The sequence below is a fragment of the Dipodomys ordii genome, unplaced genomic scaffold (genome assembly GCF_000151885.1).
Source record: "Dipodomys ordii isolate 6190 unplaced genomic scaffold, Dord_2.0 Scaffold107, whole genome shotgun sequence".
Taxonomy (NCBI): Eukaryota; Metazoa; Chordata; class Mammalia; order Rodentia; family Heteromyidae; genus Dipodomys; species Dipodomys ordii.
Window position 1 is genome coordinate 2,473,529 of NW_012267323.1, and position 16,142 is coordinate 2,489,670.

Below are 16,142 nucleotides of genomic sequence, written 5' to 3' on the forward strand. Positions count from 1 at the left end.
GAGGTGTTGAACTTCTAAGTAAAGAGCAATTACCTTAAAAAAGTAGGATACTACAGTAGAATATTAATTTTGACATAAAAGAACCAGTTATTCTGATGCCAAGTTCATTTTGAGAAAAAGAATTCTCTTTATTGGGAACTCAAAGCGTTCTACTAGTAGTCTTTTTCTCTTTATTAATTATATGGAAAGCTAAGATTTACCTAGAGAAACTTTTTTTTTTTGGCTTGGGAATTAGTATTGCAGGGCAAGGGAGAATACAATCAAAGAGAGCTGTGAACATGGGTAAGAAATCTGGCAGAGTTTTTTGCTGTTTTGGAGCATGTGCATTGCAAAAATAAAAGGAGTATAAATAAGTACTAATGAATATTTTGAGTCTGGAAAATTCAAATCTAACATCTTGCTAGTCAAATCCCATTTAATGACAACATTTACAATTCACTTCAAAACAACATGAGGTAAAAGTATAGATTAGGGTATTGATGGATCAAGATTAGTTTAAAGGTTGTTGAAACCAGGTGAGGGATACATATAGACTTTTTCTTACTGCTGCTACTATAGGTATACTTAAAATTTTTCCAAGAAAAAGTAAAATAATAACAATAACAAAATGCCAGTATATTCTCTTCTGGCTAAACTGACACAGATGCTAAACTAGATACTTTAGCAGATGTTCTCCTGTCAGGAAAATGACAACTTTGAAAACAAACCTACAGACTCCTGTCTGTGTAGTGATTGTTATTTTAAATATGCTAAAAATACAAATGATTTTTATCCGGGCTGGGAAGGTGGCTCAGTGGTAGAGCACTTGCCTTGCATGCCTGAGACCCTGGGTTCGATTCCTCAGCACCACATAAGCAAAAAGAAAAAAGCCGGAAGTGGTTCTGTGGCTCAAGTGGTAGAGCGCTAGCCTTGAGCTGAAGAGCTGAGGGACAGCGCCCAGGCCCAGAGTTCAGACCCCACGATCGGACCCCAAAAAAAAACAAACAAAAAAACAAATTATTTTTATCTTAAGCTTCAAAACTAGTATTGCCTTGTCTATGATTATTAAAAATCATAATTTGATTAAAACAAAATTAATACAGTAACTTAATAAGGGCACACATACTTTAAAACTATTGCTTATTTGAAGGTACTTTATTGTATATTACCAAGTCAATGGAGCAACAAAATGAAAGCAGCCATACTAAATTATCTGTACTAGTGATGCAGAGCTAAAAATACTCATTACGGACAGGATGATTTCTTGAGATTTAATCTGTACTTATATTCTATTTTTTCTTCCTGATGAGTGAAGGCTCCTCCACTTTTTTCAGCAGAGTTCAGATCATCATGTAGGATTTTTCTGATGGCCTTTCACCACTAAGTACTTGGGGTACTCTTCAGCTAAAAACAGGTAGGCAAGCAATCTGCCCAGAAAATACCTATGCAGTCAACTGAGGACTGAAAGTGTTTCTGGCAGTCCATTTATGGGTAATAGATGGAAAATATCACATAGGCATCTATAGAAAGCAGTTGAGGTAGAGGTAAAGAAGCTACCTTGGCATGTATTAAAAGTGAGAGATGGAGCAAAATTAACAGATTCGTTAGTGTGCAGCACTCAGAGTTATTATAATTAGGAGAACAGAGCTGCTAGAAAGACATTAGGCTAAGTTTGTGGCAAAATAGTTACAAAATAAGGGAAATAAGGAAGAGACCAAAAGAAGAGAAAAGAGAATCAAAGGAACAAATACATACAGCCCAAAACACTGGGATCAGTTCTTGAAAATACTTTTCCTACTACCCATTTTGCCTACTGGAAATAAAGTTGGATTTATAACTTTAAAATGGTTTTTGTTGGGGCTGGGAAGGTGGCTCAGTGGTAGAGCACTTGCCTTGCATGCATGAGGCCCTGGGTTCGATTCCTCAGCACCACATAAGCAAAAAGAAAAAAGCCAGAAGTGGCGCAGTGGCTCAAGTGGTAGAGCGCTAGACTTGAGCTGAAGAGCTGAGGGACAGCGCCCAGGCCCAGAGTTCAGGCCCCACAACTGGACCCCAAAAAAAAAAAAAAAGGTTTTTGTTGTTGTTTGGTTGTTCTGCTATAGGGTTTCACTAAATATCCCAACCTTGAATTTGTGATCCTCCTGTCTCTGCATCCCAAGAGCTGCTATTACAGCTGGTTTGTACATCACCTTAAATATAGATTTAAATATAGTTTTTACAACATAATAAGCCTGATAGAGTGTGTATGTATATATATGTATATGTATATATGTACATATGTGTGTTTATACATATGTATATATGTATATGTGTATATGTACATATAAGTATATGTATATATGTACACATATGTGTATGTTTATACACGTGTGTGTGTGTGTGTGTGTGTGTAATTTTAAATAAGGCAGCTAACAACAAAACAACTATCAAGAAAAACTTCCAAAAATATTCCTATTTACTGTTATGTATCTGGAGAAATGGTCTTAAGACACTTACTGGGAAAAATAATGAAGAAGCAAAAAGTCTTCTGCCAAGATTCTCTCTTAGGAAATGTGTTTGAAATTATGGAAAACATACCTTAACAATTTCTTCCCCACTGACATGCCGCAGCCGCCCTAGGATATCCATGATCCGATCTGGAAAGGCCTTCCATTTCAATAGAGCAAGGAGGTCCACTAGAAAGCAAGTCCAAAAGATGGTGAACCCTTAGTCTTCTATGATTAAGCAAGGCCAGGCTCTCTTACAAAAAGGACACAAGGGATCTAAATGAAGAGAACTAGCTGTGAGCATCACAACATACTCTTCAGTGCTGAGATCAAGGTCAAAGAGGTATTTGTTTACCTTAAACTGTGGAGCTACTAAAACCATGGGAAAGCTTGTAGGTTGCTATTATTGAGCATTCCTTCAACTTGAAATGGAAAAAAGACCCTACTGAATCCTGAAGTATTGATCTGTTTCCTTTAATATGCACTATCAACAGGGAACCAATGACGGTAGTCAATGGAGGACATTACCCTTCAGGCATCATTACCTACCATTCTGGGTGAGTTTGGTAGAAGAGAGTTGTGTAGAAATGAAGAAAGATTCTTTTGTGCTGCGCTGGAAGATGAGGCTAGAGGGGATATTAGGGCAGCCGTTGTAATCTTCTTTGCAGCAGGGCAGGCCCAGGTATAGAGCATGGTTGTTAAATGTGCTATTCTCATCACACTGTAGGGAATAAAAAGTAGACAATTGACAAAGCACAAAAACTACGTTCCAAAGAATATATAAGTTACTACTTGTTGGACCTTGTTCCTCAAGTCCTCTCGGAAGAGTGCTTTCTGTTTAGAAACTTTCCAGAACAATCAGTGTGCCTTTTAAATAGAACATGTGGTGACAGCTGACCGTGCCATAATTACAAATAACATGTCTCATAAGGTACTAGCTAAGACCATAATAGAATAGAGGAGTTAGGAATGGATTTCCACCCTGCTAAGTGGGAGGTGGGACACAAAGGGTTTATCAGTGTTAGTTATGGGAGGAAGTTCAGTATACTTAGAAAACAAAAGCCTCTTGTTAGCTGTCCTGTTGCCACCACCAGCACACAGCTTAGAACTCAATCCAATGAAAACCACCTGAGAACCACGTACAAGAGTGGCCACAGGGAAAAGGTGGGGATGAAGACAGCCAAATCCCATACCTTGTACACATAAAGCTCGTGAATATCATCAGAGAGGGTGGTGCCATCATCACGCATCAAGGGTGAGAATGCAAAGCCAAAGAGTTTCTTTTCCCCTTTGTCCTTTGCTACAATCAGAGAAAAGTGTTATTTGCTTTTGCTCTCCACTCTTCTTCGTAGAAATTCCCCTGGCCCTTGTCACATTCTTTTGTCCCTCTTTTCTTTCATTAACTAGATAAAACAAGCTAACTGCAGGAATGATAAGTATGCTGGAATGAGTTGCTATTTATACTCTGATATATACAGACTACCAGAATCCAAACAAAACTGGCCTTTAAGAAGGGTTCTTTTAAGAAGCAGCTTAAGGGGCTGGGAAGGTGGCTCAGTGGTAGAGTGCTTGCCTTGCATGCCTGAGGCCCTGGGTTCGATTACTCAGCACCACCTAAGCAAAAAGAAAAAAGCCGGAAGTGGCGCTGTGGCTCAAGTGGTAGGGCGCTCGCCTTGAGCTGAAGAGCTGAGGGACAGCGCCCAGGCCCAGAGTTCAGGCCCCACGACCAGACCCAAAAAAAAAAAAAAAAAAGAAGCAGTTTAATAGGTTTAAGGGTAACACCCAAAGGAGAATGATGATGACAGTAAGAAGGGTCAATACTAGATCTTACAGCTTTGAACCATTGCTTTTACAGTCCTCAGTACAGCCTCTGATGGCATCTGATTTCTAAGGATCCATTTACTCTCAGCTCCTCATTTTTTTTCTTTCATAAGAATCCTTTTAATTTCATTCCAGAGAGGAGTACTATATTCATGTCCTCAAGGGAATGTGAAGGGAAGTTTCACTCACTGGAACAATGTCTGAACTCGAAGCGCAAGTGGGAGCCCCGGAATCTGTCAATGGGGATAGGCAATTTGATAATTTCTCCCCAACGAGGACTATTGCTGTGGTAGAGGACAAAAGAGTGATAGGAACTCCTATTGGGCTCTCCTGAACCCAAGCTGATGCAATCCTGGAAGAAAGAAGCAAAATATCATGTTATCTTCATAAAAGGAACATCTCAATTTCTCTGTGTTGCCAACACTTCCCTTTCTCCAATGTAAATATTTTATTTTGCGCTAGGCCAAATCTAAGATGAGAATGCATTTGACTTAAAGCTGATACTTTTGAAAACAGTTGTATGGATGGTATAAGGATTTTGCAGTTACTTCTGCCCTTAGTCCTTATTACTAAGGCACACTTTTCATCAACATTGAAAAATGAAATAATGAGGTTCATGACAGAGTCAAATAGGCATAACATTTCACTAGATCAGGAAGAAATACTAAAACTCTGGTATTATTTCACTAGATCAAGAAGTACTAAATTTTAAAAAGAAGAGACCTTGTTTTCTAATTTTCCTCAGTGCAATGCTGGACTAGCATTGTAGGTCACTCTTTACTAATTTTCATTGGAGATAAACAAAATAGGACAGATTTAAGCCAGCTCCTGAATGTTGCCACAAAGATGCAGTCTTGGGGGAATGATCCTTCCTTGGAGGATAGGAAGCTCTGGACAATCAGGAGCATCTAATATCCACACATGGCTGACATAAATAGTTGACAGTGCTGCTAATCTTAGCATTCTTCATCCAAATGCTGGGAAAGTCTATGACTTTGAGTTGGGCTTTTAATATAAATCAATCAATCAATCGGCCGGGCACTGGTGGCTCAGGCCTGTTATCCTGGCTACTCAGGAGGCTGAGATCTGAGGATCGCGGTTCAAAGCCAACCCGGGTCAGAAAGTCCGTGAGACTCTCATCTCTAATAAACTACCAGAAAACTTGAAGTAGCACTGTGGCTCAAGTGGTAGAGCACTCGCCTTGAGCTGAAGAGCTGAGGGACAGTACTCATACCCAGAGTTCAAGCTATTTCAACATTTCTGTCTTGCTTTGGGGGATAATTGGCTGCTGCCAATACAAAGAGGTGAGGTTTGCTTTCTGCAAGTAGTGACTTACTATTCCCATGTTCACTACCATGACATGCTAGAGGAAAAAACGAACACAGTGACAACAGAAAAACAACACTTCCAGGTCTCCATTCTCAGTGAAGAGTGACAGAGGATCATTGTGTTAAAATGACTTGAACCCAGAGCTGAGTGTGATATTCTTTTTCCCATAACTTGCTACCATCAAGTAAACATCAAAGTCCCACCTTGATCAAAATATAAGTATAATTTTCTGTGTCAGCTTAAGGAATAAAAGATGAAGTGAGATCTCATATCCAGTACCAAAAGCAGGCAGCTCTATGCTTAGGCAGAATGGCAGAAGAGGTAACATATAGGACAGAACTAGAGGGAATAAATAGGTCTAAACTGGAGCAGAAGGCATTCAGGGCAGACATTAGTAAGAACTTCTGCAAAGGTTATCTGATATTGGAAGTCTTTATTGAAACACATTGTAAGGTTTCCTTGAAGAGAGGAAAAGGCAGAGAAAAAATACATGCAGGATGGATTCAGTCCTGATTGAAGGGACTGAGTCTCTGGACAATGTCCACCAAAATATTAGAACTACTACATTAGCTTCCATTACAAATGACTGACTTGTAAGCCTTACCTTCAAGATCTCTCCATCTGCATAAAGCACATACATGGTCACTTCAATATTCTTTTGTACACTCTTTCCTCCTCTCTCAAAATCCCCCTTCTCCAGGGTTAGGTACAGGTCATTGCGGATATCACCTGTGAGGAAAGAGATGCCATGTTCTCATAGCCACAGAATTCACATGCCCCGTTGGCATTTGGATCTTCAGGGGCTCAGGTAGGTGATCATTCCAAGCTTGGTTAATAACAATGAACATTCTATCAATCTCAGTGCAGCAGTACCGGGAAGGTTAGTCACGTGTCTAAGGGCTAAAGTTCACCAGTTTATTGAGGGTAGTCGTCTCTTATTCAGACTTCTCAGTCTCTTTCTTCTCTAGAACAATGATTATAAACTAAGCCCCTCAACTATGGATGCTTTTACAATGGATGTTTTTGACTTTCAAAAACATAGTAGAAGCAGGGGGGTGGGGGGATATGCAAAGGCAGAAAATGGCTAAGAAAAACATGTAAAACCAAAGAGAATATGTGTTAGCAGCCTACAGCAACCAACTGAAAAGTGACCACATAATTCACTTACAAGCAAGCCAATTCAAAAGCCAGATATTCTTTCTACTTCAGTTCTTAGAAAAACTGGCACACTGAAATACATTCACTATCTAGAATCACAATGACAGAAACAAGATTTGGTTTTGGTTGGTAAATGAGTTTTTGGGTTTGTTCATAGGAGTATGATAATGCCTTTTTCTGTACCAATGTCTAATTGTGGAAGCATCTGAATGTCTCTCATGCATGAAACAAGAATAAACAAGACTGACAAAAAATCAGCTTTCTTCTAGAATCTTCATGATTAGTCCTTTCCTTCTACAGATCACCTCTCTTGTCTTGGAGGGCAACCTTATCACAGTTATTTGGACGCATAATCAAGTTTTTCAAAATACTTGGGCTCAAGTGAAGAAGAGTAGTCCAAGAAAATTAATTATTCTTTCTGTGAGAGCCCTGGGAAATTTCTGTAATCTGTGAATAGCATCCTGCTTTCCAAACAAACACTCCCAGAGCTACCATGAAGGGAAGAGGGAAATGAATTCTGAAAATTCAGCTGTTATGTATATGTGGGGCAGCACTGAGGTTGTCCATCCTTACAATCTGTTTAGAGTTTCCTCCTAGGTTGGGTAGATCCTCTATTTGGAATGTTGATGAATTTGAAACATTAATCCACTTTCTTTGGACATCTTTCTTGGGCTCCTCCTAGTGTACCATTAACAACGCTCAGGTGTGTAGAAGGGGTGGAAAAGCAGGAAGAAAGAGAAGAAAAACACAAAATTCATGTTTGCTACTGTGAGAATACAGGCTGCATAAAAAAAGTTCTAAAAGTACTGAAAATCCTCAAAGTTCAAAATTCAAACCTAATTAGCAACCCCATGGGCTCTTGCTACTATAATGGAATTATACTGGTTAGAATACATTGGAATAGAATTGGTTACATCTGTTTTTTTGTTTCAGATGGTTCTGGAGTTTGAACTCAGGGCCTCCCACTTGCTAGGCAGGTGCTTTACCATTTATTTGAGCCATGCCTCCAAGCTATACACCTGAATTCTTAAACTGTAACAGAGCCATCTTCATCCTCTGGGAAAACAAAAATTTACTAGTTGCGCATTAGCTTCCCTATGGAAATTAAGTATTCAGTTTCTAGAAAAATTTACTTAACAGGAAATAATCTAGAGATTTTAATGTCTAGAGACTAGATGCTTGGTTTAAATATTACTGCTGTTATCACTTCCTGGAGAACCTTTATTCTAAAGATTAATAGCTGTGGCTTTCTGTGAGTCCTGGGGCTTGAACTCAGGGCCTCAGTACAGTCTTTGAGCTTTCTTGCTCAAGACACTACCACTTGAGCCACAGTTCCATTTCTGGATTTTTTCAGTGGTTAATTGGAGATGAGTCTCAAGGACTTTCCTGCACAGGCTGCCTTTACACCATGATCCTCACATCTCAGCCTGCTAAGTAGCTAGGATTACAGGTGTGAGCCACCAGTGCCTGGCCCTTGTGGCTTTTAAAAAGAGTTATCTGTTAGCTATTATCACTATTCTTCTATAAGCACTATTTATTTCTATGTCTCTCAATGAAGACTGACCATGCTACATAAATATGCCCTTAAATAAAATGTTTTGGAACTTTAATGGGATAATCATAAGTGGAAGGGATAACAACATGCACACACTCTTGTGTGCTCTCTCTGTTTCTCTGTCTCTCTCTGTCTCTCTCTCTTCTCCCCCCTCTCTCTCAGCTGGGAATCAGTACAAAAGCAGATTGTTGACTAGATATCATTTGCCAATTCCTTGCTTGAAATATTTGTATATAAAAATAGCTACACTACATTTCAACTATACATTTAAAAATCCTATTTTTGTGATTCTACACCAGTAGCTGCTGGAGACCAAAAAAATGAGGCTGAAGCCACCTCATCACATCGTGATTGGCCTGAAATACTCGAGGTCCTTATGGAAAAAAAGGTCTAAGAAGAAATCTTAGGTACTGGAGCACTGTTGACAGTGGGGTTATATGCCAAGGATCCAGTAAATAGGTTTGACCTTCCAAAGACATGCATCCTATACTAGTATGATTCTAGAGAATCAGAGCTCATGACATATCTTGTAGGTTTATTCTGAGAACAGTCTATTTAGAGGTCTCGGGAACCTTGAGGTGTAGCTCAAGCAACAGAACATTTTCTTTTAGTAAAGCAATCTCTTGATAGAAAATCCAGCCTGGTCTGGGAATTTAAGGCCTTATGTTTTACAACATACCAGCCTCGCCAGGCACTAGTGACTCACGCTTATAATCCTTGCTACTAAGGAGGCTGAGATCTGAGATCATAGTTCAAAGCCAGCCAGGGCAGGAAAATCCATGAGACTCTTATCTCCAATTAACTACCAGAAAACTGGAAGTGGCACTGTGGCTCAGGTAGTAGAGCACTCGCCTTGAGCTGAAGAGCTCAGGGACTGAGCCCAAGCCCACAGTTCAAGGCCCATGACCAGGGAAAAAAAAAGGTTCCAGCCTATGTGAAATTCCATCTCAGAAGAAATGGTCTATAAGTCCCACACAAGGGTGGGTACTCACTCTGGTTTGTATTATTATATTTAGCTCTCCTGTATAAATTATTCCTACCACAAATTAGGAAGTTCTGCATTCAAGTGAAAATAGTGCTTAATACTATATGATTTATACTTTTTTATAGATATGATTGTCAGGGCACTTCAGATGTGATTTCCTTCTCCTAGAAAACAAGAACTTCCTTCCAGAAAACACAGACAATTGGGATTACACCAATCCTATCTCTTGTCAAAAAAGGAAGAAGGCTAGTATCAGCAATCATCAAGATATGGAGATAGCTGCCACCATATGAGGAATTTCAGATATATTTTATTTTGTAGTAGATATTGCTTTATTGAGGAATTGCTTTGCAGTTCTTATTTTGGAGGGTAGAAGACTTCTTGGAAGAACATTAAATTACTCAGAAAAGATGGGCTCTATTTTCCTCACAATGTCTCTAGTTCCTGGATTATACCACTGCAAAACTAGTGATAACCTCTGCTCTAACAGGCTGACAAGAGGGGCAAAGGGTGACATCACTGTATATAGTTAATCTTTTGAGGGGGGTCAGGAATGTGATGACATTCCAACTTCTTGTGAGACCAGTAGTGATCACTGCCAAACTGTTGCTCAGAGATAATGCCAAAGCCTCATTAAAAATAAAAATGCCATGCTGGGCACTGGTGGCTCACGCCTGTAATCCTAGCTACTTAGGAGGCTCAGATCTGAGGATCACAGTTCAAAGCCAGGCTGGGCAGGCAAGTCTATGAAACTCCTATCTCTGATAAACCACCACAAAACCAGAAGTGGTGCTGTAGCTCAAGTGATAAGAGTGCTCGCCTTGAGCTGAAGAGCTGAGGGACAGCGCTCAGGCCCAGAGTTCAAGTCCCACGAACGACAAAAAAAAAAAAAAAGCCAGCCGGGCGCCAGTGGCTCACACTGGTGTAATCCTAGCTACTCAGGAGGCTGAAATCTGAGGATCTGGGTTCAAAGCCAGCCCAGGCAGGAAACTCTGTGAAACTCTTATCTCCAATAAACCACTCAGAAAACTGGAAGTGACATTGTGGCTCAAGTGGTAAAACACTAGCCTTGAGCTGAAGAGCTGAGGAACTGACAGCGCCCACGCCGAGTTCAAGCCCCCTCCCCCCCCACACACACACAAAAAAAAGAAGAAGAAGAAGAAAAAAAAATGCCATCAGGTCAAGCAGTCCCAAGTCTCAAGCAGCCAAAGTTTCAGACTGACCACAGTACTATCCACCGAGTAGTAGTAAATAATTTCATTATTCTTCTTAAGAAGAGCTGTCTTCTAAAGGACATGTCTGTGTCTGTCCTTCTTATCAAACATGTCCTAGCAGAGCTGAAAAAATAAAACTTTCTGCACCTTTATGATACTCCATAGCTTGGGACAAACACTACTCGTTTTCTTGTAGAGTAACTTATCTATCTCATAAAAATTCTTTCCTGTATCTACATACCTAAGAGTGTTATGCCTTACTAAATATTCCAATATACACAGTGATTAAAGGTGGGCTGGTGGCTTTTTTTTAAGGTCTTGTCAGTTACACAGGAAGGTGAGGCTGATGAAGGATTAATAATGCACATGATCCATTCCCAGTATTGTAACATTCCATGAAACAAATGAAGATGGGAACAAGCAGGCCATGAGCAGACAAGACACAAAAAACCAGGAACTTACACCCAACTATCTTCATCTCTGCATCAGAAATAAAGGGGCGAGAATAAGCGGACAGCACAGAAAGAAACAAGAACAATTTAAGACAAACAGGAAAAGAAAGAAACATCACTTGCAGGTCAGTGATGAAGCATGCACTTTTAAAAACAGGTATCAAAGAAAAAGTGTATTTCTGAGCACAAGGACTAAATCAAAGGGCCTTCTTGAGGGACGCATATATGCATAGCTGTTTTCTAATGGGCAAGTCTAGGGCAACCTGGAAAGGAGCAGTGTTTGCCTCAGATCTGGCTCAGGAAGTGTAAAACATCCCAAAAGTAGAATATTTTCTAGGACATGGCTCTCAAATGGATTCCCAGATCAGCAGTATTAACATTACTTGAGAACTTGTGTTGGGCCCACTCAATGCTACTGACTTAGAAAGTCTTGAGATGATCTCAGAAATATAGGGTTTCCCAAGCCTTGTAGGTGATCTCAATGTACACTAAAGTTAAAGACCACTGGTTTAGGGGCAAACATACTAATAAAGGTGGACTGCTTATGACAAGACAGAAGACTCTTTTACATGAAACTTGACCAAATCATAACAGTCAATAACAACCTTAGAAATTTAAGACTTAGAAAACAGGTTAAATGTTTATTTCCCAAGAGCCATAATAAAGCTCTGAAATTCCACTGCCATGGCACAGAATTTCCAAGATAAGAAATAACAGAAAGATACAGGTACTACAGGCACATCTCTGCTGACTTAAGACATGGTCTAGAAAACAATACAGTTCCTTCTTGAACAGGAGGTTTCAGATCATTCTTTTTAGGTTATTTATAAGTCTTTTGGCTATACTGCAGTCCAGGTACAATATTTTCACACATGAAGGGTGACTCAGCTGCAGAAGTGGAGATGGCCAGGACTATCTTTAAAATATTATTATGGCTAACTCTAACAGGTGAGTCACAGGCAACAATGTTACTATTCTCATTTCTCTAATCATCATCTTTTTAAAAAATCTAGGAAGGAACTGAAAGTGTTCTATAAAGTTACTAACCTTGTACTGGACTAAAATGAGTCTGGATGGAAAAAAGAAGAACCCAGAAAATACAGTGATCAACCAACAAAAGGTTAAATTTCACTATTTCTTTTTTCTTTTATAATTAAGATGGTAATTTTCTGGGTTAGCATGCCTTTCTTTGATGAAGGTGATGGCTCCCAGAATCATGTGATGCCTCTTCCCTTTTACTATAAGCCATAAGCATAATTGGATGGCTCTCCTGTCAAGAATTCAGTTATGGGGTAGGGGAAAATACCATCTTCTCACACCATCTACCTGGTGTGTATATATATTCCAATGGAAAGCAACAGAATGCCGGAAAGATCTTTGTAAAATTGCTGTGCTAGATACAAGTGTGGCTATATAGTTAATATATTTTGATAAGGACAGATCTGGGCCAGTCTGACAAAAAAAGACCTCTCCATATGAGTTTTTGGGAACTTCGGCCAAATGCCGGGTAGTTTTGGAATAAAGATCACAGTTTATAAGTAATTCTAATTTTTCATTTACTATAATTTCTTAGATTTAAGTGCTGAAGTGCTCACAGTTACTGACATGATTTCTTTTCTTGTTCTCCATGTGTCTGTGTATCAAGAAGATGAAGTTGTATGTTTTTGTAATGTGGCCAAACCAGTACTGTGAAGCTGAGGGACTGTCACAGCCTCGCTACAATCTTCTGCAGGAGCAGGTGATGACCAGAGTTTGGAATTCACTTGCTATGGTCATTGCTTCCTAAATTAAGGTTATCACAATGAAAAATACATATTCCTGTTGCTCTAACAGGACCAGCAAGTGAAGCCCCATCACCTTGCCCAAAGATGACAAACCGGTTCTAACAGCATATTGGGGCACATCATGAGAGTTAGCAGTTGTTAACAGCCCATAGGCACAAGAGTGGCCATCTGTGCAAAAAGCTCTTCCCGAAGGAGGGAAAAAGGTTAGAGAAGGAAACAAAGTATGTAAAAATGACTGCTAACTTTCAGCTACAGTAAATACTAAGTAATTAAAAGGCAAATGCAGAAAGTAGCCATTTAATGCCCTGTTTGAGACTTCCCAGAAGTGCTCTCATCTTACTTGTAGGATAAATCACATAGTGATATAATGATTTTTTTTTTTTGTCAGTCATGGGCTTGAACTCTGGGCCTGGGCACTGTCCCTGAGCTTTTCTGCTCTACCACTTTGAGCCTCAACTCTGCTTCTGGTTTTCTGGTGGTTATCTGGAGATAAGAGTCTCATGGACTTTCTTGTCCAGGTTGGCTTCAAACCGTGATCCTCAGATCTCAGCATTCTAAGTACCTAGGATTTCAGGTATGAGCAATCAGTGCCTGGCCATATGGTCTTTTAGCTACCCACAAGAGGGGAAATTCCTTTACCTATAGCTTGGCTCACCAGTGCTTGGTATTTGTATTTACAGTTATATTCAGCATAGACAGAATTTTTTTTTTTCTTTTTTTGCCAGTCATGGGGCTTGAACTCTGGGCCTGGGCGTTGTCCCTCAGCTCTTCAGCTCAAGGCTAGCACTCTACCACTTGAGCCACAGCACCACTTCTGGCTTTTTTCTGCTTATGTGGTGCTGAGGAATCAAACCCAGGGCCTCATACATGCAAGGCAAGCGCTCTACCACTGAGCCACCTTCCCAGCCCCAGACAGAAATTTTTGTAAGTCTGATGCCAAAGATACAAAAAGATATAGAATACTCCATGAAAGATCTCTTTCCATAAATCTTTTTCTATGAAACTTAGAATCAAATATATTTACATATATTGTTAACTAATTTTTAAAATCAGGGATTATTTATTAATTTTTTAGCTTATACACTGGCTATTAGACTGGATATATATTTTTTTTTTTTTGGTTGGTCGTGGGGCCTGAACTCTGGGCCTGGGCGCTGTCCCTCAGCTCTTCAGCTCAAGGCCAGAACTCTACTGCTTGAGCCACAGCGCCACTTCTGGTTTTCTAGTGGTTTATTGGAAGTAAGAGTCTCACGGACTGTCCTGCCCATGCTGGCTTTGAACTGCGATCCTCAGCCTCCTGAGTAGGTAGGATTACAGGCGTGAGCCACCAGCGCCCAGCTTAGAAATTCTCAAAAGGAGAGAAGGGCCAGGCGCAGCTGACTCACACCTGTAATCCTAGCAATTCAGGAGGTTGAGATCGAGGATGATGGTTAAAAGCCAGCCCTGGCAAGAAAGTCTGTGAGACTCTTATCTCCAATAAACCACTCAGAAAACCAAAAGTGGCACTGTGGTTCAATGGTAGAGCACTCACCTTGAGCTGAAGAGCTGAGGGACAGAGCCCAGGCCCAGAGTTCAAGCCCCAAGACCAACCAAAAAAAAAAAAAAGGAGAGAGAGACTTAAAGTATGTCTAAGAAGTGAGAGTGAGAGTGAGTGTGTGTGTGCGCGCGCACGCATGCGCATGTATGTTGCCCCTATATATACGTATATATTTATATTTGGTGTAGCAGAGTACTTGTGCTCTCTCTCAGCCTTTCTAGCTTATGGCTGGTACTCTATCATGTGAGCCATGTCTCCAGTCCAGAATTTTGCTAGTTAACTGGAGATAGAATATTGTAGACTTTTCTTCCCCAGCTAGTTTCAAACTGCAATCCTCCAGGTCTTACACTCCTGAGTACTGAGGATTATACTCATGAGCCACTGGTGCCTGGCTGTGTCTTAGAATATATCACCTTACTCTGTCAGTGTGGATATCTAAGTCAGAAAAAGTAACTACATCAATTTTGTTAACTATTCTTTTTATCAAAGCAATATTGACAAGAAGGCAGGGACTGCTTTGGCTCCTCTCTTTGATTACCAGGTCCAAAGAGAACTGAAGCATGAAAGAAATGGAGCAATCACCTCTACAACAGTGAGATGGGGTCTTTCATAAGCATGAAGTCTTCTTGGCATTTAGAAATAAACATAATTGATCTAGTGACCTAAATTTCCCATTTAAAAGACTCTCCTGTGTTTATGAGTAGGAAATGAAAGCAGTGTGCAGCAGCTTGCTCTGCATTCAGTGTCCATGGAGAGAAAATGAGAGTGATGGAAATAAATCTGGACACATTCAGAGTAGCTAGAAGGCATCTGGAACACACGGCATGGGGTTCTTTATACTCAAGCCATATTCCTCTTCGGGGATGTACTGGAAATGTTTCCAACAAGAGAATTTAGTGAAGTACTACTTAATAAGTGATACCTAAAATCATCATAATCACTTTAGTCTACCTTGGCCTGCTCTCTTAAACAAAAGCAAATAAGCTTCTTTTTGTGTATGTGCCAGTCTTGAGGCTTAAACTCAGGGAATGGGCGCTGTCCCTGAGGTATTTTGCTCAAGGATAACACTCTACCAGTTTGAGCCACACTTCCTTCCATTCTCAGTTTTTTGCTGGTTAATTGAAGCTAAGAGTCACAAGACTTTACTGCCTGACTGGCTTTGAACCTTGATCTTCAGATTTCAGCCTCCTGACTTAGCTAGGATTAGAGGCATGAGTCACTTGGGTAGCAAATAAACTTCTTTTTTAACAGAGTAAGAAACCTCCAATGAAATAGTAAGTTGACTTCTGGAAATCTATCTAGACAACCAGATATTTTTCAAGTCTGATCTCCCTTTCTTTGTTCTCATCTTCTTGGTTATCAGATCACCAGCCATCCACCTGAACCATGCCTCTATTTCTCCTTTACTTCCAACAGCCCTATTGGCTCTGATGGCCCATTTTTATCCACTTCTCTAGAACTATCTCTTTCTACCTGCCTAGGAAATATAAGTGTGGCACTAGCCCACTGGAACCATGACAGAAAATCAATGCATTCCTACTTTTCTCCCTGATCGTGATTAGGTATAAGGTAGCAGGGTGAGACAATAACAGACAAACTGGTCAGGTATTATTATTTACAGTGCCTATTTACCATTTGCCTAAGTCATTTTTCTGATACATTAAAATATATAGATGATTTATATACAAACAGGACTCACTGAAATTGCAGCACTTTTTTTGGTAACATTCTTTCTAGTAAGCAGGAAGTTCTTGTGAGGCAATCCTTTTCTAAGGAATTTGACAGGAAAAAAGGGCAAAAAAGGCAGCTCTGTGAAGGATTGTGTTTGGGTTCCTAAAATAT

The 16,142-nt window shown here is 40.0% G+C and overlaps 1 protein-coding gene across 1 annotated transcript in view; it reads right to left on the reverse strand.

Annotated features, from left to right (window-relative positions):
* Dock3 (dedicator of cytokinesis 3) overlaps positions 1–16,142 on the reverse strand; it is a 187,819-nt gene that overhangs the window by 63,165 nt on the left and 108,512 nt on the right. The window contains exons 16-20 of the mRNA XM_013028052.1: positions 6,220–6,344; positions 4,476–4,638; positions 3,659–3,765; positions 3,015–3,186; positions 2,557–2,654 (exon numbers count right to left, since the gene is read on the reverse strand). Of these exons, the coding sequence (XP_012883506.1) occupies positions 2,557–2,654; positions 3,015–3,186; positions 3,659–3,765; positions 4,476–4,638; positions 6,220–6,344 (665 nt within the window). The remainder of the gene's footprint in view (positions 1–2,556; positions 2,655–3,014; positions 3,187–3,658; positions 3,766–4,475; positions 4,639–6,219; positions 6,345–16,142) is intronic.